At 39.5% G+C, this 13,588-nt stretch overlaps 1 protein-coding gene across 3 annotated transcripts in view; it reads left to right on the top strand.

Annotated features, from left to right (window-relative positions):
* Window positions 1-6,197, top strand: part of PDZRN4 (PDZ domain containing ring finger 4) — a 246,615-nt gene extending 240,418 nt beyond the window's left edge. For 2 of the 3 annotated variants that reach the window (XM_031048028.2, XM_034062845.1), the window contains exon 10: window positions 3,755-6,195. In XM_031048028.2, the coding sequence (XP_030903888.2) occupies window positions 3,755-5,281 (1,527 nt within the window). In that variant the 3' untranslated portion in view covers window positions 5,282-6,195. Of the gene's footprint in view, window positions 1-3,754 lie in introns of all 3 variants that reach the window. The other variant, XM_013128771.3, reaches the window with a different exon arrangement.
* Window positions 6,198-13,588: the final 7,391 nt, after the last annotated feature.

Below are 13,588 nucleotides of genomic sequence, written 5' to 3'. Positions count from 1 at the left end.
AGACCCCAGCAGCTACATTTGACTGAATCTTATCAACTTCAAACTTTAGTAGCCATCTGAGTTTTGAATCCCAATATACATCATAAGTTGTAAAATGAGAAAAGAACAGTGAATTCCTGCAAGATTAGTCATTTTAAAGGCATGAATGCTTGCTGGAGCTGAAATGCAGAATCTTCTGAGGTTCATTTATTGCTCTATTGTACGCACCGCCAGGTTTGCCTTCTCATTATCTGAGTTCTCACTGCAAAGATGAGGCCTAAGGAGCCCTTTGGTATTTCAAACAGAAGTAATTGTATGAGAGATTGACAACGTATGTTAGAAAACAAACACTTTGTTTGGAATAGATTATAGATAACACTTGCAAAAGCAAGGCACTGACAATTGGATCCTAGCTCTTGTTTTTCAGAAGGGACTTAACCTGGAGTTAGGCTTTCTGCCTTTCAAAATAAAACTAAAATAATCTCATGTTGTAAAAGACTGCTTGGCCTATGCATGTTTAGGAGCTCTGTCAAGTATGACAAGGCCAGGATAGAAATTCCAGGGGCTACCTTACTAGAATCAAAGTAAAAAATATATCTAAAAATACACACTAGACTAAATATCTGTATTACTTTACATTTTTATAATTGAACTAGCTGCAAGCATCCACATACCAGGGAAAGATTTATCATGCTATGGATGTCTGCTTTAGGTTGAGAAGAATCTGATTGTACAGGCACTTGTTTCTTCCTGACAGTGAGGGGAACCCAAAGTGACTACCTGACATTCAAGTGCCTGAACTACAGACACTTATATTTGGTCAAATCGATCCCACCCATCTGATTTATCCTAGACTGGAAAGATGGGGTTTGCTTTGTTTACATCTTTTGTGTGTGTGTTAATTATGGATAGCGTGACTTGAGTAGATGGCAAAGTATTATACTCAGTCTGAATCAAGTGGAAGTTGAAGGAGCAAAGTTTAAATTGTTGCTAAAAGTGGCATGGAAAACTAATTCTGAAAGTATTGATTGTGTGGGCCCAAACTGTAAAGTCTGGTTCCAGCACCCGTACAAATAGATACATTAAGAGATCTTTTCAGAAGTGCTCATATACATGCTTTGGTGTGGCACCATACTGGAGACACCAAAGGGAGGATCATGGAGCTCAGCTTCTGCAAGCTGTGTACCTGTTCGTGTTACAGTTAAGCCACTTTCTTTAGAGGGTTAAGATGAGTTTAGTCATATGGATGCCAGTTGTGCTATGTAACTCACTCTTAGGGTCACAGAGTGGACCCTCGCCTTCCTACTTTGCTAGTGTGAATGGAGACCTACATTTGGGACAGGCTGCTCTGCAGCACAACCCTCCCAGTGTCTGGTGGAGCTGTTCTCCCTCATGTCAGTAGTTAAATATTTTCCAGCATAGTGAGAAATATGGGTGGCACAGTGCAGAGGCTGGGGTGCAGTGTGGGTGACCCAGACTGGAGTCACTTCTGAGTCACTTCTCTGCTGAAAGGTTTAGGGGCAGCAAAAGTCAATACAAGCTGGAGCAGCTCCAAAGCAAGTGAGAGAAGGGACAAGAACTTACCTGCAGGAGGGAAATTGGAATAATATGAAATTAAAACTAAATCTCCTGCATTCCTTGTGAGTACCCTGGCCACTTGGCTGTTGGGGTATTTTTATTTCTGGTTGCTCCTGGTTTTCATGAAGAATTCTCTAGCTGTTGGGTTTTTTTCTCTGTAAAATATGACATTTTGGAATTCTTAAAAACCCATAGACATGGCAAAACATTGCATTAACACCAGCTGTCCAGCTACTCCTGAAAATGGAACTAAATTATTTCAGCCTCTTTGAAAAATATAACAAGAGCCTTAATAAAAAAATCTTCCAATATACTTTATGCACCTTCACAACGATGCATAAACCAAGGAGAGAATGAATAGATAAATGGTAATTGTAGAAAAATTCTACAATATCTAATTATTTAGTTATTACTGCTGCTGTTCATGTTGCTTATTCCTGTGACAAGATAGCCTTGTTCTTTATGCAGATAAGTAGAAAGATCTAAAAGGATCTCAGACGGGAAACATACATCCCTCTGAATTTTAAATCTTGAAGTCTTGAATAACTCTGAATATATTCTGTCCCATAAGGTTTAAATTCAAGGGGAGAGATTCTCCCCATGTGGGGAGAATGAAAAACAGTAATTGGCTGATAGTAATTACCCTTGGCTGATAATTAATTAATTAATGGATGATAAGTAATAACCATTGGCTGATAGTAATTACCCATGTGGCTGCCTGAGCTATGGGAGCATTATACACTTACTGTGCATTTTGTTATAAACTACACATTGTATATGCAAAAGGATAAAACGTAAGATTTTCTTTGCTGGTCTTGTCTAACAACAAATTGCTAAAACATTTTTCCAGAAATATTTAACTGGTCTACCACAGACACTGATTTCTCCTGGTGTCGTGGTTCTTTTGTTTATTTTATTCCACTATTACATTTTATTTCGGGGTGGAGGTTATTTTTTTATGACACTAGGCCATTATTTTTTCCTAACAACTGAAGAAGGGAAGCCAGATGATCACAAGGTGCACATGAAGAGAGGAGAAAGGGTGGGATAGGAGACACATTTTCATCCTGTTCTACTATCTGTCAAAGTAGAGAAAAAGGGGAATTATGACAGTGGCTTCTTTGTTTCATTTCAGTGGGTGCACTGTATTGGTTTTTTTTACTTGGTTATTACTACCATAATTATGCAATTATGCCTCATAATAGAAACAGTGTTTGGTTGGTGCTGTGTACACTTAGATGTTTGGCATGTGGGCCATATAAATTGCACTCTGTGTGATCCTTTGATTATCCAGTTTGAAAAATAAAAAGTGTCTGTCTCCTCAGAGACAGGAGCTCACAGTCTTTGAGAATATAAATAGGTTGAGAATATGAATAGGTTAGGTACAGTCAGGGAGTGTGAATTAAAAAATAACAGCCTAAAAACTTGACATTATGCCCATGGTGAGCGCTCAGTGTTGTTCTACACTTAATGGTAAAAGGCTGATTTTATTTCTAAGGAACATAAGGTCTAACTAGGGAGCAGAAATGGTCTCCAGGGATGCAACAGAGAGAGGTCTACCTGAGCAAAATCCTAGAATTCAAAATGAACAGTCTTTCAGAAGAAAACTACTGAAAACAAGAAGTGTGAGAGAGGGCTGTGGAGGGTGTAGTGAAGCTGCCTAACCCCCTGCAGGCTTCAGCCCTGCCTGTCACCATGGAGCAAACAAGGAGTTCACTGGTCAAAGAAAAACCCAATAGCCTTTTTGCACCCTCTTAAATTGTACCACTCCTAGTTTGATTGGCTGCTTGCTCTAGATTTCTGAAGTGATACCAGTAATGAAGCTTTTTCCTAAGTTTACAAAGATTTCAGCTCCACCAGTCCCTGGCCATAATCCAGAATCAAAAACAGTGCACCATCTGGTGATCATTATCTTTAAGCACTGCAAAGAGATGGCTTAGCTGGAGAGGGAAATATTTCTCTCCGGATTTTAGGAGATATGTCACTAGTGCTGCAATTCATCTGCTTCACTTGATATGGCCACCACAGCATGACTCTCAGAAATATTTAGAAGCTGTGAGTGGTAGGACTGCTTTTTACTGTTTTAATTCAGCCTAAATGAGATCCCAGCTGTTTCAGCAAATCAGAGCTGGAAGATATTCTCGTTTAATACAGTCTGCATTTGGTAATCCTTTTGGTTTGCTCATTTTTTTTTTAGCCAAAGAAACATGAAGAGGAGGATGGCACTACAGACACTGCAACCTCATCATCCAACAATCATGAGAAGGATAGTGGGGTGGGACCTACAGATGAAAGTCTGCGAAATGATGAGAGCTCGGAGCAAGAAAATGCACCTGAGGAGCAGAACAGTGCTACCCTGCAGAGCAAACGGGAGCTGGGCCACAGCCAAGATACGTTAGGAAGTGTTGAGCTTCAGTGCAATGAAAGCTTTGTGTCTGGGGAGTATATTGAATCTGATTTCATAGGAAACCCAGAGGAGGAATGTGAAAGGTTTCGGCAGTTGTTGGAACTGAAGTGCAAGATTCGAAACCACGGGGAGTATGACCTGTATTACTCAAGCAGCATGATAGAGTGCAACAGAAGAGAGCAAGATGGAGTGGAGCATGAGCTGCACCTACTCAATGAGGAACTGAGGAACATTGAGCTTGAATGTCAGAATATTATGCAGGCTCACCGGCTCCAAAAGGTGAGGGATCAGTATGGAGACATTTGGGCTTTGCACGATGAAGGATTCAGGAATTATAACACCAGCATAGACGTACAAAGAGGCAAACTAGATGACATCATGGAGCACCCTGAGAAGTCTGACAAGGACAGCTCCAGTGCCTACAACACAGCCGAAAGTTGCAGGAGCACTCCGCTGACAGTGGAGCGATCACCTGATAATTCTCTCCAGAGGATGATCAGCATAACCAACAGGAAAAACTTGAGGAGCACAATCGCGGCTAATCAGTCATCCTCAGGACAAACCAACAGGGAGACAACCTCAGCCAAAACCAAACCCACTGAGCAAAACAGTGCTGCTGAGAATGCAATGCTGGCATCAGAAAGCAGCAAATTCACAGACCAGGAAAAGCAGAGCAGCGAACACATTCCCTATCTGTCTCCATATCACAGCTCTTCTTACAGGTATGGGAATATACCTGCTCATGCAAAGCACTATCAAAGCTATATGCAACTGATCCAGCAGAAATCTGCTGTAGAGTATGCCCAAAGCCAGCTCAGCCTGGTGAGCATGTGCAAAGACTCGCAGAAGTGTGCAGAGCCCAAGATGGAATGGAAAGTGAAAATAAGGAGTGATGGGACAAGGTACATTACAAAGAGACCAGTTCGAGACAGAATCCTGAAGGAACGTGCCTTAAAAATTAAAGAGGAGCGCAGTGGAATGACAACAGATGATGATACAATGAGTGAGATGAAGATGGGTCGCTACTGGAGCAAAGAAGAGCGGAAGCAGCATCTTGTGCGAGCTAAGGAGCAGAGAAGGCGGCGGGAGTTCATGATGAGGAGCAGGCTGGAGTGTCTTAAGGAGAGTCCACAGAGTGGCAGTGAGGGCAAAAAGGAAATCAACATTATTGAACTGAGTCACAAAAAGATGATGAAAAAGAGAAACAAGAAAATCTTGGACAACTGGATGACAATCCAAGAACTGATGACACACGGTGCTAAATCTCCAGACGGCACAAGAGTGCACAATGCCTTTTTATCAGTTACTACTGTATGAACGCAACTTCTCTCAGAGTATACTACCAGTTTAGGTAGAGTACGATTGCCTCGTTCAATGTGGCATTTTTATATATTTTGTGACTGTTTATAGTTTGACCTTTTTTGTAAGCAAAATTTCCTGGTAATTTTCCATTTGTTTTTCATATAACGGTATCTTCTTTACCTGGCGGTCTTTCTTTATCCTGCAATATATTCATATTACTCATTTGTAGAAAAAAAAAAAGAAAAGCAAAACAAAAAAAAAAGTGGAGAAGCCAATTAATTTCTTAAACTAATACATATCCTGAAATTTTAGGTGTGGGTTTTTTCCTCTAGTTTTCTTTTTTCTACTTTAGTAACAATACAATACCAAACCAAAATGCTTTATACTGTATCCTGGGCTTAACAAGTTTTAAAGTTTTACATCTTAGATTGCATCTGTTTATAAATCTATATACAACATCCCATCGTATAGATAAGAATGACATTTTCCCAACTACGCATTGTACAGTACATTTAATCTGTAAATTGCAATTGTATTTGTCCAAGTAAAGTGTAGGTGGGCAATTCTCCTGTGTATGTAGTGGCATTGGTCATGTAGCTGGGCAGTATGTGATAATTGTGAAGATGAAAGAGAAATAAATTATTGCTTATCTTTAAGAAAAAAAAGTCAAGAATTCTTTGATTTAAATTGAGCATTTGCCTTTAAAAGATGAGTAATTTCATTATGCATATTTACAGCGTATAGAGATTTCAAGAACACAGGACACAATTCCATAAGCTAGTTCTTATGAATTATCTTTTCATTCTGCAGAATACATAGGGGTGAGTGGGTCTTTCTGTCTTTTTCTTACCTTCTGTTATCAGATGATTCATTTTATTCATTGATCTATTACTACACTGTATGCTGTTAGGTAACTACTGTGTGTCCTTTCTCTGGCTGAGCTTGCTATTTGTTCTACATATGCAAAACATAAACAGATCATATGCCTAAATTTGAGCCAAATCTCAAGCAAGAGAAACTAACAATGGCTGTCACTGGCATTTTCATACAAGGTGAGTTAAGGTAAAATAGAGAATGAAAGCAGCTAAAAGAGTTAAGGATTTAACTTCACTATTGAGGAGCATCAAAGTCTTTTAGAAGATCCCCAGTGAGAGCTGGCTCCAGCTCAGGAGCAAGGGCAACTTGCTGTCTGGGCACCTCGGTTGCCACTGGGGCATCTTCTGAGCTGCTGCTCCTGCTGCCTCAGTGAGTTACAGCAAGCTGAGATGACTAGTTATTGCCAGTCAGCGAGGATAAATTTGCCTGATAACCCCATTTTCATTGTCCCTGTGTATAACTCAGAACAGTTTCCAACTGATGGAAGTGCTTCCGATAGCATGATTAGGTGCTGAAGTCACTTAGCATCAGACTTTAAAAGACGTGCTTAAAGATGCAGAAAGGCATATTACGGTATTTCCAAATTATCTAATTCTGGAAAACAGTCATTTGTTTTCTAAGTACTTTTGGCACCAGTGGGCATTGGCAGTGCTTTCTGCATCTCCAGGCGTGTAAATACCGTAAGAACACTGCTCTCCAAGTGCTTAGGAAAATTATGCCACTGACAGTTCACAGTTTGATAGTCAGAATCTTCTCCCTACCAGGCTCAGGGAAGCATCATGCTAAATCCTCACTAAGCATACAGCTGTTCATGCACAATGTAAAATACTTCAATTGTTTCCCAGTAAATTAGAAAAAGTGAGGAATCCAGGACCAGGAAGGATCACAGGGTGATACAGTATTGCTTTAAATATTGTCCCTCCATCTGAGCCAAGGAATTGTCTTTGACCAGCCCAGGTCATCTAGAAAGGTACACATTTTTCTTCTGGAGACATTAAAACACAGAGATTTGGCTGTTTCCCTTGTTACATTGCAGTGATCCCACTCATATAATTCCTAATAAGAGTTTTGCTGCCATCAGCTCCAGATAATGGCTACTGTTACACATTTCCCTTAGGCACAGCACTTACTATTTTCTTCCTGTTATTAAATCATAATTCAGAGCTCCTTTCAAGCCATTAACACCAAAATTCAGAGAACAACATGAGTTTTCAGAAAATGTAATTTCATCACTGAGAAATGAATGTAGGAAAATCCATGTCTAATTAGAGAAAAAACATAACTGGATGCAGGGGGATAATAGAGAATACTTGGAGAAACAAAAAATATTTATATTGACAATATAGTAATAGGCTGTAAATGGAAATGCATGCAAATTTGACATCTGTCAAAATCTAGAGAGAGATGAAGACTGAAAGGTGAAACAGTAGTAGTGTTGATGGCACACCATGACATGGTTTCTAGCTTGGCACATGCCTGTCAGAGCCCAGATACCTTCTACCTCCTTCACCTGCTGGAATTGTCATGTCCCTGCCCAGTCCTTAATCTGGGGGTCTCCACCAGTCCATGGTTTTCTCTTTTTTCCTTAACTATAGTTATTAAGTGACACTTCCTTTCTCCCCTAAGCAGTCTTTGGGAGAAAAAGTGTTGTGTTCTTCCCTGTTGAAATGCCTCAATCATTCCTTCTAGCATACTTGGGGGGGGGCTGTGAGGCTTCCTAGGGTGATGATGCAGAGGGGCTGAGTGGCAGGTGAGTGTTTTGCTTGTTTTATTCACTGCTCCCAGCTGGTTTCATGCAGGGTTTCATGTGCTCCTTCATCCCAGCAGTTCTTTTATCAGGTAAATCCAAGGCTAACTTTCCACATGCAGCTTACTCCTGCAAATACTTTTTCCCAAATGTCATAACTTTTAATGATGAAAAATCACTTTAGCATTGATGTAAATTAAAAAAGAAGAAAGAAAATACATTTTGCGTTGTCACAAATCTATAAAGAAAAAAGGCTTGTTTGTTGTGAGAACTGGTTTATTTTCTCACTTGAAGGAAAATAAAAACAAGAATACTTTCCAACTGGAACAAGACTTGCTTAAGAGTGTTGCTTGCAGCTCTGGGATAAAGAGCAAAAGTCAGGGAAGAGGAGTGGCATAAGTGTGTTACCATGGTCACATCACTGCTGGGGCAGAAGGTAATGCCCCACTCATCCTTCCCCCAGTCCTGATACTCAGCTGAAACAACTCGGAGCTTATTTTTCCTATGAAGCCAGTAAGATGGCCTTGTGTCACTTGACAACCATATTGCAAGCTGATCTAGGAGCATTGCTCACCATATGAAAGGTTAAAATCTAGGGGATCCCTGGATCTTCTTCTCCAATGTAAGTATCCTTAAATGGAATATGATATTTTTAGTATGATCTTGACAATCAACTAACCCTACTGCATCAGATTTCTTTTTTTTTTCAAAGAAATTAAACACTATCTGAAAAATAGATGATAATACTATCTGAATTGAATTAGAGGATTTGGAGGTGAAATAATTTGTGCTTAGTGCATTTCCCTGTAAGGGGGCTGCAGGAATCTCAGAAGAAATGAGACAGCAACTTCAGTATTACATTTTCTGAACTAGTGGGGGTTGAATTATTCATTAATATCATGATGCCTCACTTTTCCCTTTTTTTATTTAAAACTGATGTTCATTTTTTAACCCCCATTTCTTAGTACAAATTCTGCAACAGCACCCTTGGTGCATGACATGGTTTCAGTGCTAAAATATTTCCTGACTCAAGGCTGGAATTACTCCAGGATTTGTTTTACTTGGGTTCTTAACCTTAAAGCTGCTAATCAGAAACAGAATGTGCTAAGTGTTCTATTAATATCCATTTTATGGACCTACAGCTTTTTTTCAGAGCATTAAATGCTTTTGAGGAGCCAGGATAAAATGAACATGATGAGGACCAGTATTTGGCTAAAGAAGAGCAGAGGAGCTGTCATAAACCTGGTGGTGTTACTCTTTGAAAGAGTCAGGTTGGCTAATGCCTACTGGGCAAGAAAGGATATTATAGGGGGATCATGAGTAGGGTTTTTTTCTTTAAATGCCTTTGCTCTGACATACATTTCATTGTTTAAAGAAGCACATTCCCCTTGGATGGCTATTGCTCCGTTTGGGAAGTGAAGCACTTTGCTCCACTTTTTAATTACAGGTAACCGCAACATGTATAGATTCTGCCCAGGTTTTCAGATGTCATAAATCTTGCCCTAATGCGAACTCCTACATAGACAACTGCTTTACGTGACACCTCTGAGACAAGGCATAACCTCCCTTCCTCCTTTTTTTTCGTTCCTTTCTTTCCCTCTTTTTTCCTTTTCTTATTTCCTTCTCTTCCTTCATCCTCTTCCTTCCTTCTCTTCCTTCTCTCTCTCTTTTCCTCTCTTTTAGAAGCAAGGTAAAAAATATTGGAAGAGGGATTTCACTAAAAGAAGCTTTTTTTTTCTTATAGATCAGCTTATCAGCGCTAAATGTTTGTAACTGTAGGTTTCCATCTCCAATCAGTTTTAGGTGATCTGGTTCATTTGGTACATTTCTTATACCACTTGAAGGTCATTCTGCTGAAGTGCTGCAAATGTCTTTGGTGATGTCTTTGTATGGAATGCATTTTTAAGCCTTGGAGCAAAGGAAGAGCTTTTAAAATATATGTTCCCTTGTTTGTGAGACACTGTAACATCCAAATGCCTATCAACCCAAATGCTTTCATAATGCAGATACTTGCTACAAACAGTAAACTGTGTTAATCTGTGGATGTACACACAAAGGAACATTTAACTTTCTATTGATTTTTAAGGACCTCCATTGCCCAAACCTCAACTCAAGAAGACATTGGTTCTACTCTTTCATACATTTTCAACGATTCAGTTCCTAATTTTTCTGCTCTTAAACTGATGCAAAAGCAGGTTAGGAAAGTATTTTGGCCTAAAAATGAAACCATGAACTTCTAATACTGCAATAATGTCTTACGGAAGTCATTTATGAGATCTCATAGCTTTAATTCCTTGTCTTACTTCACTTGGAAATATCTGCACTGCAATAAGCATTGGACATACTGTGGTATTTGTTCTTCCAATACAAATAAAAATGTTTAGCTTATTGCTAAGCACTATAGGAGCGAATCAAGTCTGACATCTGGCTCCAGTGACAAAAAAATGAGAGGACAGAGAGTTGTATGAAGTGAATATAGGAAACTCATCTTGACAGTGGATGAGAAGCCAAAAGAAAGAAATTAAAATTGCATGATGAAAGATGAAAGGGTTGAAGTCACTGTTTTGACTACTGGACCTTGCAGGAAAGATATTTGAAGAAATAATGAAATAGAAAGTTAAGCAGGTGAATATCACGTAAAATTTACCACAAATCAAAATATTACTTTTTTTTGCACATCAAAGGCAACCCCCTTATTTTCATAGGTTATTGGGATTACCCACTGGCAATCTCTGCAATGCATAAATATTTTTGATGGCATGCAAAGTGTCTTATTAATGGTGTATAGACACTATATAGTGAGCAGGTTGAACAGTATAAATATTCATTTCAGGAAAGATGCTGTCAAACTCCTAACTTGATATAAAAAAAATGAAAATATAACGAGGATGTTCTGTTTTGTCACCTTCTTTTTCTCCTCGAGTTTGGGACCTGGCTGTATGGTCAGGGTAAAGAAATGCAACTGAAAGACTGTGTTTTGGTTCAGGTGCAGGGAATTCAAATGAAAGCTCCTCAAACTCGACAGTTTAATTTACTTCTCTTAAGCTCTTTAATACCAAACTTATCAGTTCTCTCTGTTAGGCATTAACTTGTTAAATGAGTCTTAATTATACATAAGCAGATGGAGATTTGAATTAAAATTACCTTACACTCGAGTGGCTTTAGTTCATTATAACATATCTTCCTTTTAATCATTTAGGCAGTCTCATCATCTTTCATATAGAAAGTTATTAAAGTATTCCAATTTCCATATTTCTTCAGATACATCCACTATTAAATGGCACGTAATACACATTAGTTGGTGACTTATGCTGTGCAATAGTTAGTGAATTATTCATGTCAGTAACAATTTTTATACTTTTATGTCATCTGTATCATTTTATTTTAAAGGGTTTATATTTACAGAATGTCTCATATTTTAGCTTATCTCAGTTTTTAGTGCAAGATTGAAAGCCTCACTGTTTTTGCTGGTGTGAAAAGGGATAATGTCCACTCTGGTTTTTGCAGTCCCATTAAGTGAGGAATGGAAGTGGATCTAAGTGGGGCCCATGCCCAAACAAGTGGGCATTCACTGGGAGCTTTGGCAGAGTTTTTGGGAAAAGATAAAATTTCTAAAGGAAATTACAGTTATTCCCCTTTTATTTTATTTTGCTTTGGCACTATTATCATCTCTGGATTCTCCAAAACCAAGAAGTTGCTCCTCAGGATTTGCCTGGCCTCCAAAATGGAAAGAAGGTTTTGCCTAAAGGACGAAAATTATTGAAAGCTTTTCAGGCTTCAGAGGCCATCATCTCACTTACCTGTAATGACCTCAGAACTTGGATACCAGCTAAATTGGTCATCTAGGTTAAGAGTTTAAGGCAAATCTGCTCCAGGAATAGAGAGGAGACATCTCCAAAAGACTAGCTGATTTCCCTCTTTAGGAAGGATGTCCTCACTTGTTTAGGTAATTCATACTCTGCCTCCAACTTTTACATAGCTTTAGCAGAGTGAAAAATGTCTGTCTTAAAAGTATGGTAATGCATTTCAAGAAAGGGATACACGACAGGTAACTGAGTAGGAAAAACTCTTTCCCTGTCCCTGATTTTCAAGACTCCTGAATGCATATGCTGAGAGGGTCATGTGTCTCTTTTAGACAGAAAGCAACACCAAGCAATTTAATCAACTGCTGCTATGTACCTCCTGAGTAAAATCAAGAAAGAATTGGATAAAAAGTGGCATTTTAGTTCCAGTAAGCAATTTACAGCCATTCACAAAGGAAAGACCAGTGGGACTTCTCAAAGACAAAAGCATCCAATATTCCCTGCTAAAGGTGGCAGACTATTCTCAGCATCCCTTTAGCTAATATATTAGCCAGGTATTTTTAGTGTCGAGCAATGGGTCTATAATACAGAAATAACTGTGTTAGCTGGATGATGGAGAATAACAGCTTAGCCAAATGGCTGAGTCTGCACTGGAAAACACTGCAGCCATAACCAAAGAAAGAGACAGGTCTATGAGAGGCTTTTTGTAGAAATTGGATACTGCCATTTACATGACAGTGTTCAGAAGGAAAGGGGGCTCTAGGGGCATCCTAGAAGCCTTAGCAAAGACAATTGGGCCACACAGCTATTCCACTTCTCACCTGTGGTGGTGCCTCCTTTCCCCCATCCTCTACGATTTAAGAAATTCCCATGAGGCCTTTGTGTAATGAGTTGGGTGGTGAAGCATCTCTTGCCTGTACCAGGAATGTTTACACAGCTAAGAAGGGAGGCACTGATTGTACCAGGGACTCCCATTACCTGGCTAAGATTGTAAGAGAGAATAGGGATAATCAGTCATTCCCTGACAGTCTCAGAACATTCCTTCCCTTGATCGTAGCCCAAGTGGAGTGGTACCATTGTCAGTGAAGTTTTGAAAAATCTCCAGTAATTACTGACCCATGTTGCAGCTGGGATGGAAATCTACTGATGACTAAAGCAAATCACCTTAGGACCCCATAAACAGTGGCCCTAAATTAAGCCCTTTTGAGCCTGAAGCCTTGATGCACTCTAGGATGTGGATTTATCATGGCTAGTCTCAATGAATTCCAGTTCTGCTTCCTTAAGAAAGAGAGAAAGCTGCTGCTCAACTTGGAGGAGATTTATGAAGAAAAAAAAACTAAAGAAAGCCCTGATGAGTTGTGGGATCCTGTTTAAGGGCAATCTGTGAATTCAGTGAGAGGAGTATCCTGCCCTTGTCATTAAAAACTGCAAAACCTGGCTTGACTATACAGTTTACTTGAATTTTCTGTTTTCTTCACCTCCTTGCAAGAACTCTAAGGATAGGTAAAGGTGATCAGAAAAGCTCAAGTGAGTTGTGAAATTAAATGTTCCTCCACTGAGATCTAAGTGCTCTAAATAATAAGCCAAAAGTGACCTGAGTCCTCATTTAGAAAATCATCTGGTATGAGCCTGTCGTTCTCCTCTAATTTCCAGAAAATTCTATGGAAAAAAAGGAACTGGAAAGTTGCAAACGGGCTGGGTTAGCTCTCCAAAAGAGCAGTGTATGTGTCTGTGTTTGTGTGTGGGTGAACACACACGTGTGTATGGGGTAGGGTTTTAACCAGGTGCAAGGACCTGTGTAGGGTCCTGGACTGGGACTCAACAGAGCAGTGTAGTCAGCATCCAGGCAGGGAGAGCTCCACTAGATTTGCAACTCTAATACAGTGATAAGAGACA

This window comes from Melopsittacus undulatus, chromosome 5 (genome assembly GCF_012275295.1).
Source record: "Melopsittacus undulatus isolate bMelUnd1 chromosome 5, bMelUnd1.mat.Z, whole genome shotgun sequence".
NCBI lineage: Eukaryota > Metazoa > Chordata > Aves > Psittaciformes > Psittaculidae > Melopsittacus > Melopsittacus undulatus.
This window is presented reverse-complemented; position numbering and strand designations above follow the sequence as displayed.